The sequence below is a fragment of the Lissotriton helveticus genome, chromosome 3_1 (genome assembly GCF_964261635.1).
Source record: "Lissotriton helveticus chromosome 3_1, aLisHel1.1, whole genome shotgun sequence".
NCBI classification, from domain to species: Eukaryota; Metazoa; Chordata; class Amphibia; order Caudata; family Salamandridae; genus Lissotriton; species Lissotriton helveticus.
Window position 1 is genome coordinate 538,692,350 of NC_136061.1, and position 13,961 is coordinate 538,706,310.

The 13,961-nt window shown below is 45.8% G+C and overlaps 1 protein-coding gene across 1 annotated transcript in view; it reads right to left on the reverse strand.

The window, feature by feature from the left end:
- STK17B (serine/threonine kinase 17b) overlaps positions 1-13,961 on the reverse strand; it is a 189,972-nt gene that overhangs the window by 73,799 nt on the left and 102,212 nt on the right. Inside the window, exons 5-6 of the mRNA XM_078680419.1 lie at positions 13,486-13,612; positions 11,322-11,370 (exon numbers count right to left, since the gene is read on the reverse strand). Coding sequence (XP_078536545.1) covers positions 11,322-11,370; positions 13,486-13,612 — 176 coding nt within the window. The remainder of the gene's footprint in view (positions 1-11,321; positions 11,371-13,485; positions 13,613-13,961) is intronic.

A 13,961-nucleotide genomic window follows, 5' to 3' on the forward strand; every position in this document is an offset into this window, starting at 1 on the left:
CTATTAATGGGCCACGCTGAACTATTGCTATGCATTATACGTTTAAAAAACAGTTCCTTCTATCTGTTGAGAATCAAGTGGCAACAACTGTGACCAATGACTGACATTTGCCATGGACCAATTAAACAAAAGGGCAGAACCAGAATTTTATAATATATATTCTTTATTCGATCAAAAAAAATTGATCATTTACATCTTAAAAACAATTCATAGGCATAAACACTGTTAAAATTACAATACTGTAATTAATTAAAAAGACTTTTTATGTAATAAAACATACTATCACATTAACCAAAATAATTATAAAATACATAGATCCGTTCCCTGTGGCCAGGTTGGGATGTATTAATAGATTAAATTCTCAGAGGCAAGTTTTATCATTTTTGACCTCTTCCACCAAAGAGCAGAAATCTCGAGATTGCAAATACGAGCCACCTTGTAGTGTCAGACCTAAAAATACGTAGGGCTTCACTGGGACGAGTAAAAGATAGTAAGCAGCAGACTGAAGTTATCCAAATGTTCCTAAGATCAACATTGGAGGGACAGCGAAAGTGATCAAGAGTCTCAGGAAAAGTGTGCCGTGTAGGGCACAGTGGTGTCACAGACACATTTCACCAGGTGCTTCTACTTGCATTTAAGGGGAAAGCTCTGTATCTGAATTGAATATACAGGGCTCTTGCCTGGGGGTGGGGGTTCAATGTCATACAGAAATATTTCAAAGCCAAACCCTCCTTTTTATTGTGTGCTTTGGAAACATATGTACTAACATCCCAGCGTGGCTTGGACCAAGAACAGTCACCCCTACGCCAGTGCCGCTATAACTGCTTTTGCCTTGCCGGTACGGGCTCTTAGGCACTTGAGGGGGGTGCGTTTTGGCCCCAGCATGGCATATCTTAATACAGAGAAATATTCCTCTTTTGGGGTCCTCTTTTGTACAGTCCTGCCCTCATTTGAACCTGAGAAGCTGACGAAGAGATGCTTGTTTTTACAATGATCTTTCGTCCAATTGTTCTAAAACCTCAATGCACTCTTTGGATCAAGGCGATGGAGCCTCTACTCCTCTTTTGAGGGATAAGGCAAAGTGAATCATGCAGGTAAGGTGATTGACTGGCCAACATGAATGGGCATCATAACCTTAGGGAGGCAAGCCCCTTGGGTTCTCACTATCAACTTGGCTGGAAAAAATGTGATGGTATAAGGACAACGGTTTTTCAGTGTCAAGAACCCTAAAGAGCAGTGGGCATAGACTCTAAGGGCATGCACATAATGAATGTCAAGACCAGATTAAGGTCCCACTGGGGTATCACAAATGGTATATGAGGAAACGTGTCAACCCTTCAATGAAACGTATCACAACCAGTGACTTAAACAAGGATGGTTTGTCCGATAAATACAGTAAAGACAAAACAGCTGTCAAGAAACCATTCAGCGAGTCCACTGCAAGGACTTGCAGGGCAAGGAGAGTACAAACAAAAGCACATTAGAAAATGTACCTTGTAAGAGGATGGTGCCTCTGGAACCACAGCACGCAAAGAATGTATCCCAGTGCCCAACGTAGATGAACTTCATAGAATGCTGTCTGGCAGCAAAAATAACATTCACCACCTCGTTCGGCAACTTAAATGCATTTAATTGATGGTGTTCACTTTCCATGCATGAAGTTGTAAGTTGTGGTGATACGAACGCAGCCAGACCCTGCCTTACTGTGGAGATGGGTCATCCCGAACAGCAAGCCTTATCAGTGGGCAAATGTCAGGCTCAAAAGCTTTGGGTACTTTCGAAGAGGTTTCGGTAGAATGCTGTACAGTAATCTCTTGCTCTATTCCATAGGAATGCACCTCCTAATGAGTGCCCTGGAGGAAACTCAAGCATATAAAGTTGCCCACACTGAATTCCCGATGGGGGCGAATAGCAAGGTCTCCTTCCAACGTTCATAGACAACTTGCACTACCCCGGGATGGAGATGCCACTAGCCCTGCTCAGTTTGTCCACTCTGACATTTATGGACCCTCATAAATGGTTGGTGACCTGGATGATATTCTGTTGTTGCAGCCACTTCCAGAGGCACTGAGCCTCCTTGCACAGGTCCTCGGGACCCACTCTACGCTGCGTGTTGCAGTACCAGGTGGTAGACAGGTTTGTGAAAAACCAAATCCGTCTCCCTTGGATGGATAGCAGGAAGGCCTGAAGAGACCCATCGGTGGATAGGATCTGAGCTAGTGTGGATATAATGAATTTGCCCTTCTGCAGAAAGGAATTCATCAGGGTTAGCTTGGGGATAGACCAAAGACCCCCATGCTTTTTCAGGACCATAAAGGTAGTGTACATAGTATCCCATGCCATTGTAAGAATTCAGTAAACCTTCAATGGCGCACTTGGAGAGTAAATGATTTACCTCCTGCATCAGAATGTGCTACTCCAAACTTTTTTCTGGCAAGAGAGAAAGATGAGGCAGATAGAAAGTAAAGGGTAGGGCAAATCTGCGGAGGAAATGTTGAATCCTGCCTTGCCCCAACCTTACATGAGCCACTGAGGACATACTTAAGTGGCTTTGCAGTCGATACAGTGGATAGGGAGGAATTGGAGAACTTTTGACCCTGCTGTCCCGTGCAATGTCTGCCGGTGCTGCGTCTGTGCTCTGGAAGGAGTAGACGGTCTCCTGTACCTCTGGTTGGAAAGGATTATGAGGGAATTGCTTCACTGGCATCAGTAACTCCAAAGAGCATGCAGTGGCACTGCCGTCTTTACATTTCTCGAGAGCAAAGTTCGCTTTCTCTGCAAAAAGTCTGCACCATCGAAGGGCATATCCATTAGGGATACTTGCACATCACCAGAAAATCCAGTTGAACTCAGCCATACATGCCTTCAGAGCACATTATTGGTGCAGATAGCCCTGCAAAAGCAAATTGGTAATACCCAGAACTGCTTGGCACAGATTACTTTGGTGCATCATGCACAAGCCAGAGAAACTCTGAGGTCCTCTGGGCAAAATCTTGCTGCCATGTCTCACAGGCAGAGCATGCATATACCTGCCTAGTAAACAAAATCATTTATTGACCTATGTGCCACGATATCAGACAAAAACACTATCCTACCAAAAGCAGCAGAGTTGATGTGAAAGAGTTTTATCTTATTAGCTGAGGCCTGCACCATAAGGCTCCAGGTGTAGACTGCTTACTTAGGATGTCTTAATCACTGGTCCCAGGATTATGTCACCGGGCTATCGTCAGTCTCACAGGCGGGAAAGAACAAGTTACTTACCTTCGGTAACGCTTTTACTGGTAGATACAATATCTGCCTGTGGATTCCTCACCTTGTGAATATCCCCCTGCGTCAGCAACATTCGGAAATTCTTTTTGTAGCTTCGCGCCGACGTGGACCCGGACGTCATAGAGGCACGGCATCGCTCGCGACTCCGCTGACGTCACCGACGCCTATATGAGGCCCACGCCGGCGTGATGACATCAGTTCCGCCCTTTTTTCCGTGCCTTCGAGGCACACGGACGGACCAATGACAGTAGACATATACACAGTATACGCAATAAAAATATCAAGGTAACACACACAGTGTGAAGCAAATGCAATAAAACATTTGACAATAAAATAAATACATAATAGAAAACTGGCATAGAAGAGTGGACAACGGGGAGGCGGGTGGGTCAGTGAGGAATCCACAGGCAGATATTGTATCTACCAGAAAAAGCGTTACCGAAGGTAAGTAACTTGTTCTTCTGATAGATACATCTGCCGTGTGGATTCCTCACCTTGTGAATAGAGTCCCACAGCAGTCCCCACTCCCGAAGGGTGTCCACTCTTCTAGACCAGGAAATCATGGAGGACAGAGCGCGCAAAGTGGCCGTCCCTCCTCACCTCGGAATCCAATCAGTAATGCTTCGCGAAAGTGTGGAGGGAAGACCAAGTTGCCGCCCTACAAATATCATCTACAGGAACACCTCTAGCCAATGCAGAGGTTGATGACTTAGCCCTTGTAGAATGAGCCCTTATACCCTGTGGAGGTTCCTTACCGGCCAAAGAGTAGCAGATCTTTATACAGAGGACGATCCATCTTGATAAGTTCTTTTATGGACCGCTCTTCCTTTCTTGCAGCCAGCAAAGCCAATGAAGAGCTGGTCATCCAACCGACAGTCTTTAGTTCTGTCCAAGTAAAAAGACACCGCCCTCTTGGGGTCCAGACGGTGTAACCTCTCCTCCTCCTTGGACGGGTGTGGGGGAGGATAAAAGGTAGGGAGGGTAACTGATTGACCAAGGTGGAAAGGAGTCACCACCTTAGGCAGAAAAGCAGCCCTGGTCCTAAGAACCATTCGATCAGCATGAATGGACAAGAAAGGGGGCTTGGAACTAAGAGCTTGAAGCTCACTTACCCTCCTTGCCGAGGTTATTGCAACGAGGAAAACTGTCTTAAGAGTCAAAAGCCTCATAGGACATTTGTGAAGAGGCTCAAAGGGAGCGCCCATCAGAAAGGTCAAAACAAGATTTAAGTCCCACTGAGGCACAATAAAAGGAGTAGGAGGGAACTTATTCATGAGGCCCTTCAAAAACCTTAAAACCACAGGAGATTTAAAAAGAGATGGCTGGTCAGGCAAGCAGAGAAATGCCGACAGTGCTGAAAGATAGCCCTTAACTGTGGCAACAGCAAGCCCCTGTTGCCCCAGAGAAAGGGCAAACTGGAGAACATCAGACAAATGGGCTCTCAAAGGGTCTATAGATTTCTCCCCACACCAAGTGACAAATTTTGACCACCTATAAGAATAGATGGACTTAGTGGAGTCACGCCTGGCTGACAAGATGACATCCACCACGTCAGGCGGGAGAGAAAAAGAACTCAGGTTGCCCCGTTCAATCTCCAGGCATGAAGGTGTAAGGTCTGGAGGTGGGGGTGTAGAACCTGCCCCTCCATCTGGGAGAGGAGATCTGCCCTGTGAGGGAGACGGAGCAGCGGGTGAGAGGAGAGGTGGAGAAGGTCTGAGTTCCACACCCTTCTTGGCCAATCCGGGGCGATCAATATAACTTGGGCCCGGTCTTGGCGAATCTTCCTCAGAGCCCGAGGAATCAAAGGTATGGGAGAAAACGCGTAAAGGAGTTGCGAGTTCCAACTCAACTGAAACGCGTCCCCCAAGGCTCCTTTCATCGGATACTGGAGACTGCAAAATGACAGGCAGTGAGCATTCTCGCGAGTGGCGAACAGGTCCACCCGAGGAGTCCCCCACATCTGAAAGATGTCGTGAACAACCTCCGGGTGCAGCCTCCACTCGTGGTCGGCAGAGAACTGCCGACTGAGACTGTCTGCACGAACGTTCTGAACTCCGGCCAGATGATTTGCCATCAGACAAATCTGATGGTCCTGAACCCAGGACCAGAGACGCAGAGCCTCTCTGCAGAGATACTGCGACCCCACTCCTCCCTGCTTGTTGATGTACCACATCGCGGTCGTGTTGTCCGTCAGGACCTGCACTGATACACCGCGAAGGGAAGGGAGGAAGGCCTTGAGTGCCAAACGAATCGCCCGCAATTCCAGAAGGTTGATGTGAAGCAACCTTTCCCCTGGAGACCAAAGACCCTTGACCTCCAGGTCTCCCAGATGAGCACCCCACCTGAGAGTGGATGCATCCGTTATTACCGTGGCCACCGATGGAGGAAGTTGAAAAGGCTTTCCTTGTGACAGATTGCCTTCCACGCTCCACCAAGACAGATCCGCTGCAGCTTCTCTGGAGATCCTCACTGACTCCCTGAGATCTCCGTTGTGCTGATACTACTGCCTGCGGAGGCCCCACTGGAGTGCCCTCATGTGCCAGCGTGCATGGTTGACCAACAGAATGCAAGAAGCCATCAGACCGAGCAGGCGAAGAACCTTCAGGACTGGAACGACCGCTCCATTGTAGAACAAAGGAATCATTTCCTGTATGTCGCGAATTCTTTGAGGTGGAGGGAATGCACGACACACAGTAGTGTCCAGTACCGCACCTATGAACAGGTTGCGCTGTGAGGGCACCAGGTGAGACTTGGGTACATTTATGGAAAAACCCAACCTGTGCAACAACGGAGTAGTCTCTTGCAGATGATGGAGCACCTTCTCCGGCGACTCCGCTTTGATCAGCCAGTCGTCCAGATACGGGAATACAGGTATCCCCGACCTCCTGAGATGAGCTGCCACCACTGCCATCACCTTGGTGAAGACTCGAGGCGCAGTAGTAAGGCCAAACGGAAGGACTGCAAACTGGTAGTGTTGCGACCCAACCGTAAAACGGAGATACTTTCTGTGTGACTTCAAGATGGGAATATGAAAATACGCATCCTGCAAGTCGATCGACACCATCCAGTCTTCTTCCAGCAGCGCTTGAAGAACCTGTGCAAGAGTGAGCATCTTGAAATTTTCCTGTTTCAGGTAAAGGTTCAAGATCCTGAGATCCAGAATTGGCCGAAGCCTGCCATCCTTTTTGGGGATCAGGAAATACCGGGAGTAGCATCCCTGACCCCTCTCCTGCTCTGGAACCACCTCTATCGCACCTTTTCGAAACAGTGCCAGGACTTCTTCCTGCTAGAGAAGCAGGTGGTCCTCCGAACAATAACCCTGGCAAGGAGGGTAATTTGGGGGAAATTCCCGTAAGGGAAGAGCATACCTATTCTCCACAAGATTGAGAACCCAAAGATCCGATGTTATCAATTCCCAATCTTGTAGAAAATGGGTAAGCCGGCCCCCCACTGGGCCCACATGATCCGGAATGGCGGATCTAGGGCTGCTTTGCTGCGGTGGTTGGGGGCTGGGATGGGGAAGAGGAGGAAGCGTTATGGCCCGAGCTCTGGCCCTTTGCTTGCCTCTATAAGATCTATATAATGTGTTTTGATGCTGCTGTGGCTGCTGCTGGGTCGACTTATAGTTTCGAAAAGAAGATCTGCTAAATCCTCTTGAACGTCTTCCAAAAGTGCCCCTAGATTGGAGACCCAACGACTTTGCTGTCGCCCTGCTGTCTTTAAAGCGTTCCAAAGCAGTGTCTGCATTTTTTCCAAACAATCAAGACCCATCAAATGGAAGATCCATTAATGCCGCCTGGACATCTGTGGAAAACTCACTAGACTTCAGTCACGCAGCTCTTGTCGCTATGGAAGAGCCCATGACCCTCGCCACAGAATCTGCTGTATCCAATCCACTCTGAATAACCTGCCTTGCTGCAGCTTGATTATCAGAGATTACCTCTTGGAAGTCTTTTCTATCATCCTCAGGTATCTTGGGTACCAACTGTTTCACAGTGGCCATAAGAGCGTGGATATAACGCCCCATCAAGCAGGTTGCGTTTGTGGACTTCAAAGCCATACTGGCAGAGGAGAAAACTTTCTTAGCAGCCTGATCCTGTTTTCTCGACTCCTTTTCTGCTGGGACCTGCGGAAATGCACCTGTAGATCTTTTGGAACAGGCCGCCTGCACCACCAAACTCTCCGGCAGAGGATGAGAGGTTAAAAATTCCGGGTCTTCAGGAGCCGCTCTATACCTCCTAGCTACAGCTCTAGATACAGCAGGAGCTGATACTGGATTTTTCCAAATCTCCAAAATTGGATCCTTTAAGGCATCATTAAAAGGTAGCAACGGTTCAGTTACTGATGAGGGAGAGTGAAGAACCTCTGTGAGCAGATTAGATTTAAATTCTGCAGTTGGTAGAGCAATATTCAATAAATTTGCAGCCTTTTTTATCACTACATGATAAGGTGTCACGTCCCTTGAAGGCTCATCAGAAACCGATACAAGGTCCCATTCAGGTGACAGTTCTAGGCCACTAGCTACAGACAGGTCCTCAAAAGGATCCTCAGACTCTTGTAGTTCACCTTCCTCTAGATTCTCCTCTCGATATCTTTCCTCCTCCATCAACCTCTGGGCTTCACGCCTTGATCTTTGCTTCATATTCGAAGCCGTTGGATCCGCCATCGACTCCGATGGAGCCGGCGTCGAACTCGACGTCGGACGAGGAAGAGATCCACGACGTCGCTCAGGGTTCGGCATCAAAGTTGACGGAACTGGCGTCGATGGAATCGGAGTCATCGATCTCTGCGTCGATGGCTTCGGAGTCGAAGGCCTCGCCGGAGTCGGATAATGCCAATGCAGCGTTGGAGCCGGCATAAAGGGCGCAGGTGCATAGGATTGAGGAACACCCAGACCATATGCCAACGGACCCATAGGACCAGGAGGAGCCCCAGAGGGGTACATAGCCCTTGAATAAATCCCGAACATCGCATTCAGGAAATGCGTAGGATCCTGACCTGGAGCCGGGAAGGCAGGGTATGAACCCCCAGGCTGCTCTTGAGGGCGTGGAGTCGAAACGACGTCGACCTCCTCTTCGGGCTGGTGCACCGGAGTCGTACGACCTTCGGGCATCTGAGCCTCTCCCTCTCCAACCACCTCCTCCTCACCTTCATCCCGACCTGAAGGATGGGATGGGTCCGGAGATGGAACAGCTTTCTGCTTCGGCGAACTCAGTGAATTCGCATGCGACGCCTCAACTTCGGCATCCTGTTCTTCCGAAGCCGAAGATACTATCACCTTCTCGACCAGTTTCACCTGCGACTTTGGCTTGGAAACCGATTCCTTCCTTGATCGATATCGGGATTCATGGGTTCTCTTTATATGCTTCTTTTTTGAAGATCTTGAAGCATGGGCCGAAGACGAATCCGATCGCGACCTCAATCGAGACCTTGACTTCGAGCGTCGAGTCCGCGATCTTGATTTCTTCTCCTCTTTTCCTTCTTTAAACTTGGCAACAAGAAGTTTTGCCTCTCTTTCCCGGAGGGCCTTTGGTGTCATCTCCCTGCAGGATTGACATCCTTCGACGTCGTGGTCGGAGCTCAGACACCACAAACAGCATTCATGTGGATCTGTGATGGACATTATCTTGTTACATTCTCCGCAGGCTTTAAATCCGGTCTTTTTCGAGGTCATGTCGAAAGAGAGAAGACAAAGAGACTAGAAAGAATAGCAAGTAACAAAGTTACAGGAAAGGCTACAGACGATCCCAGAAAACCGTTAGCGTCGACGACACAGAAAAAAGGGAACTGATGTCATCACGCCGGCGTGGGCCTGATATAGGCGTCGGTGACGTCAGCGGAGTCGCGAGCGATGCCGTGCCTCTATGACGTCCGGGTCCACGTCGGCGCGAAGCTACAAAAAGAATTTCCGAATGTTGCTGACGCAGGGGGATATTCACAAGGTGAGGAATCCACCGGCAGATGTATCTATCAGAAGAATAAGGTTTGGACCATGTAGGCAACAAGGAATCAGTGAGGGCATCATTAAAAGGTATCCAGGGCACCATAGAAGACATCAGCCCTGGTTGGAGAATTTCTGATAGAATATTTTTTTGTCTCACAGAAGGGCAAATGCAGGTCTAGCACTTTGCAATCCTCCAGACCACTCCTGCAAACAAGGCTTTTTCTACTTTTGGTGTCGCACGTTTCAGCGGAAGTGGCTAGCACTCTGGCATTTTGCAAATCCATGTATAGTAAATCATCAGTACAGTGTGGGGGGGGGGGTGTAATTCCTCTTCCTCCTCATTAGGACCTTATGTGTTTCTTGTATAGGGTAAGAGAAAGAGCCGAAAAGACAGTGGAGCCTCTGCTGATAGTTGCGCAGAGGCATTGTGATAGTCAAGCTGCATTATAATCGGTTGCGCTTTCATGACTTCAAACCATGACATTAGTCGACTCAGTCAGATGTCAGTTCAGGGTTCACATGGGGTGACTACCAGGTCAACCAATAGCACCGATGTGGGAGGAACTGGTATAGATCTTGAGGCCAGTGTGGAATCTGTACCAGAGTTGGTACTAGCCTACACTTTTTGAAGGTCTGACGCAGGGACTGGCACCAGGTCTTCCTTGGCATTGATTCAATGCAAAATAGAGTGTATGTTTGGGTCAGTCTGTACCATAACTGGTACGGATCTGCTAACAGGTCCCAAGGGGACAGACGGCATCAGGTGAATACCTGTCTGGAGGTCCCTGTGGATTTATGGGGACCAGATCCACAGGCTGCCAGAGGGAGCCGGATTTACACTAAAGACACGCAACACAGCCACCTTCAACACCGATATTTGCTGCAGAGTTGATGCCCCTGGAAACTCCAGGGGAGTCCAGAGCACTCAAGAAATCTGTTCTTACTCAAGGGGGCTCTGAACGCGTGACACGATTATCTTGAGGCCCTTCCACATTCTCTTTCCAGCAAGAGAGGCAGAATGTGGTTAAATCCCACGTCATCTTTTTGTGCTTTTGCATGGACTTTGAATTAATTAAAGAATATGATAAGGTACTGGATACTTTGTGGGAATGTCTCAGAGATCCGGACAGATATTGGTTCAATATGTGGAGATGGAATGAAACGTGCTTTGAACTCTCTTCTTGTTTTCAGCAATGTAGTTTTCCCTCCTGAACTCAGATTGCCTTCAGGTGCGTGGGGGGCACACATCTCAAAGAAATGACCAGAGGCTAGGCACCAAAGAGACAACTTGTGTGGGTTTGCTACAGACATATGCTTACTGCAGTCTCAGCATAGTTTGAAGTCTTTAGGTTTCAGTAGGGATATGATTTCACACAGTCTAAAACTTTTGCAATCGTCAGAAGAACGAGAAACGTTGGGAGAGAAGGAGGAAGGCACAGAAAGAAAGCAACAGACATCGTCACTTAATTGGTTCTGCCCCACCACTTTGGGGCTTTGCAGAGCCACCGCGAACTTGTCAATGTACAGCAATAGTGCTATTGAAGTTCTCCGGATCCAGTCTGGTGCCTGGGAATATTCAAAAGGTAAGAAATCTGCAGTTTGTTGTATCCGATAGAAAAAAGGAGTACTCCGATTTTGGTCAAGATCATAAATCCAAGCACTTACGGGAAAGAATGTTTAGCAAATTATCTAAAATAGTTTTGCTTGTAGGACTCTGCAGAATAGGCAAGAGAGTCTGGGCAGGAATAATTGCAGCCAAGTAAGTTTACCTACTATTGTTTAGAAACCAGTAGATGTCTGTAGCCCAAAATGGTTGTAAGGCAAAGAAAGAGAACTATTAACTTTCTTTTAGGAACATAAAAAGAAAGAGGAACTAAACTGATCAGCTAAGACCACAGAACAAACTCCCTTCGTTTAAGAAGTGGAAAATGCAACTTAGTGTGAGGCGGTCAATGGATGCATGTGAAGGTGGTGCAGAAAGGCCACTCATTCAAGTATTATTGCCATATCGTAGCTGGCTGGACTTCAAAACAATAGTAATATTGGGGTCTTCACACACAGCAAGTTTACATCGGAAGGAATTCCATACCATATTTTCCCAACTTACCATAAGTCTGTTGCTGTAGTAATGGGTTCATAACTCAAAATTTCTGGAGCTGGAAAAAATACAAATTGCAGTTAGAACACAGTAAATTTAAGAAGCATCTAAAAAGGTGGACTGTGCACAATGGAGCTTTATTTACAAGTGTCTCACATTGATATTTCATCAATCAAACAATATCCCCATGCTACTGTTGCCCAGGTGTATTTTAAGTGTACTCATTTTAGCAAATATGGTTTAGTGAAAATTCACTGTAGTCAAAGGTACAGGGACGTGAAAAATAGGACTGAACTTGGAAGTTTTAGTCGAGCTTAATTCAATCCAAATAAAGATGCAGTATCAGTCCATAAAACCACGTCCACATGTACAACCCAGAATCGTTTCAGGGTTTTGGTAAATTCTTGTGGATACTCATTTTTGTAAATATTAAGGGAATGATTAGAATAGATGGAGAAGCTGGCAGAGCTATTCTGAATGCACACTCTGTGATACTTCTTGTAATGAGAGACTGTATAGCTTGACAGTGCCAGTCACAGGTTAATCACTGCATAGACTTTCAGAGGTGCACAATATTCAGACAGTGTAGATCACACAATTGCAACAGTGCAAAGGGGCCTTTCAAATAGAATACAAATTGTATTCCCATTCAAATCCTGGTCTTGTTGCTGAGAACAACAAATAATTCCAGTACTGTAGTAAAAACTGTGTTTCAGCTCTGCAGCAAAGTGCTGATACTGCCTCATAAATATGGCACCCTGAACCGAGATGTGTTGATAATGTCAATCAGCAAGGTTGAGAGGTGTAGGTACTTAATCATTAAAAGTGCTGGTTGCTTCTCACACTGCACTGTGGTATACATTATACATGCGGGAAGGGTAAAACGGAGGAATTCAGAATCTACACAGGAGAACCACATTTGTGTGAGGTTTTTTTTAAATAACCTGCATACAACTGTACAACCTTAAGTTCAACATACAAGAGAAAACTGAAAAAAATTATTTAATGCTGAATCTAGGATTTATTTAGAAAGATTCTTTAGCAAGCACCACAACGTTGGAGCATTTCAGAGCTTAAACATATGCACTTAAACAACAACACATTGAAGACATACAAGGTTAAAAAAAACTGCATATATGGAAAGCCATGGAGTAGTTACTTGGAAAAACAATGTTAAAAAAAGAATGTCTAGCTATGGGTACAATCAAACCATGGGACAAATTATTAAGCTTTTTGTGCAGCAAGTAAAAAATGCAGCACACAGAAATTGTTATCTGCAACTCCAAATGAGAGACTACTTTCACAGAATCAGGATCTGTGGATTTTCTTAATGATGATGGTGGCTATAAGTAATGTAGGACATCACAAGCTGGCTAGTGTTGGGATTTAAAAGAGGGTTAAAAAAAATGAAATTCGTAGATTTCCAAGTAAGCTTGAGCACCAGAAGAATTTCAATCAATACAGAAAACGATTAAAATTATAGGTGTAAATCTATAAATGTTTGATATTCTTTAATGCTCGTGGCCCCCTGCTGTTAATACCATTGACGTTTCCACCAGGACTGATTAAGTGTTATTTTATTTGCTATTTTGACTTATTTTCTAAAATTCATTTGTTATTTGACTTTGCTTACAGGTTGTATACAATAGCACTCTTTATAGATTGCCATGGTGAGATTTCACGTGGTCACCATAGTACAGCACAACTAACTAGAGAAATCACTGCTTACTGCCTCACATATTCTATGTGACAAATACAATAAAAGGGAAAGCTAGGCCTACATTCACAAAGCAGATTAATCAGATATTATATAGTGGCATTTGGTTATACCTTCTGCACATTAATAAAACAGCATGACATCTACCATTTACAGATTTACAGGCAGCAGCCAGTTGTTTACTACCATATCTGAATTGGGTAAGGTACATCAAAACCCACTCAAGGATCGGTCTCAAGTGAGTCAGTCCTTCCCCATACTCAATAATGATAATAAATAGCACAATAAGTAGGTGTACAGACTCTCTCAGATGAATCCATTTCGTTTTAACTTGCTAGTTACAGATCCTCTTTCAGTCTGAATTATATTCAATTACCAGTGTCTTAACTAATGGAACAGCCCAAACAAAGCACCATTTATCCCCAACAACTGTTCTGATATATTCATATTACATACCGACGTATTCTGGGGTACCCATAATTTCTCGAAGTTCAGCAGCATGTCCCAATTTGCGTGACAAACCAAAGTCCACAATCTTGATATCGCCAAGAGGATTTAGACTGCTCAGCAAGATGTTTTGTGGCTAGAAAAAAAAGTGATCAGCAAAATGAATACAACCGACCAATCAAAATACTCCAGAAGAAAATGACATTTACTTTTCACTACATACTAGTGGAGATTGCCCCAAAGAACTGACAAGGTGACAACAGCAAAAAATAATGAATCCAAAATGGGGCCGCAAGGTTTCTTTTACGCCTTCACCCAAAAGAATGCATGACTTCAGTTCTGCAATCACCCCACTAGCTTGAATCCAGTTGCATAATCAATCAATCAATCAATCAGTCACTTGTAAAGCGCACTACTTACCCGTGAGGGTCTCAAGGCGCTGAGGGGAGAGGGGGTGCTGCTACTGCTCGAAGAGCCAGGTCTTG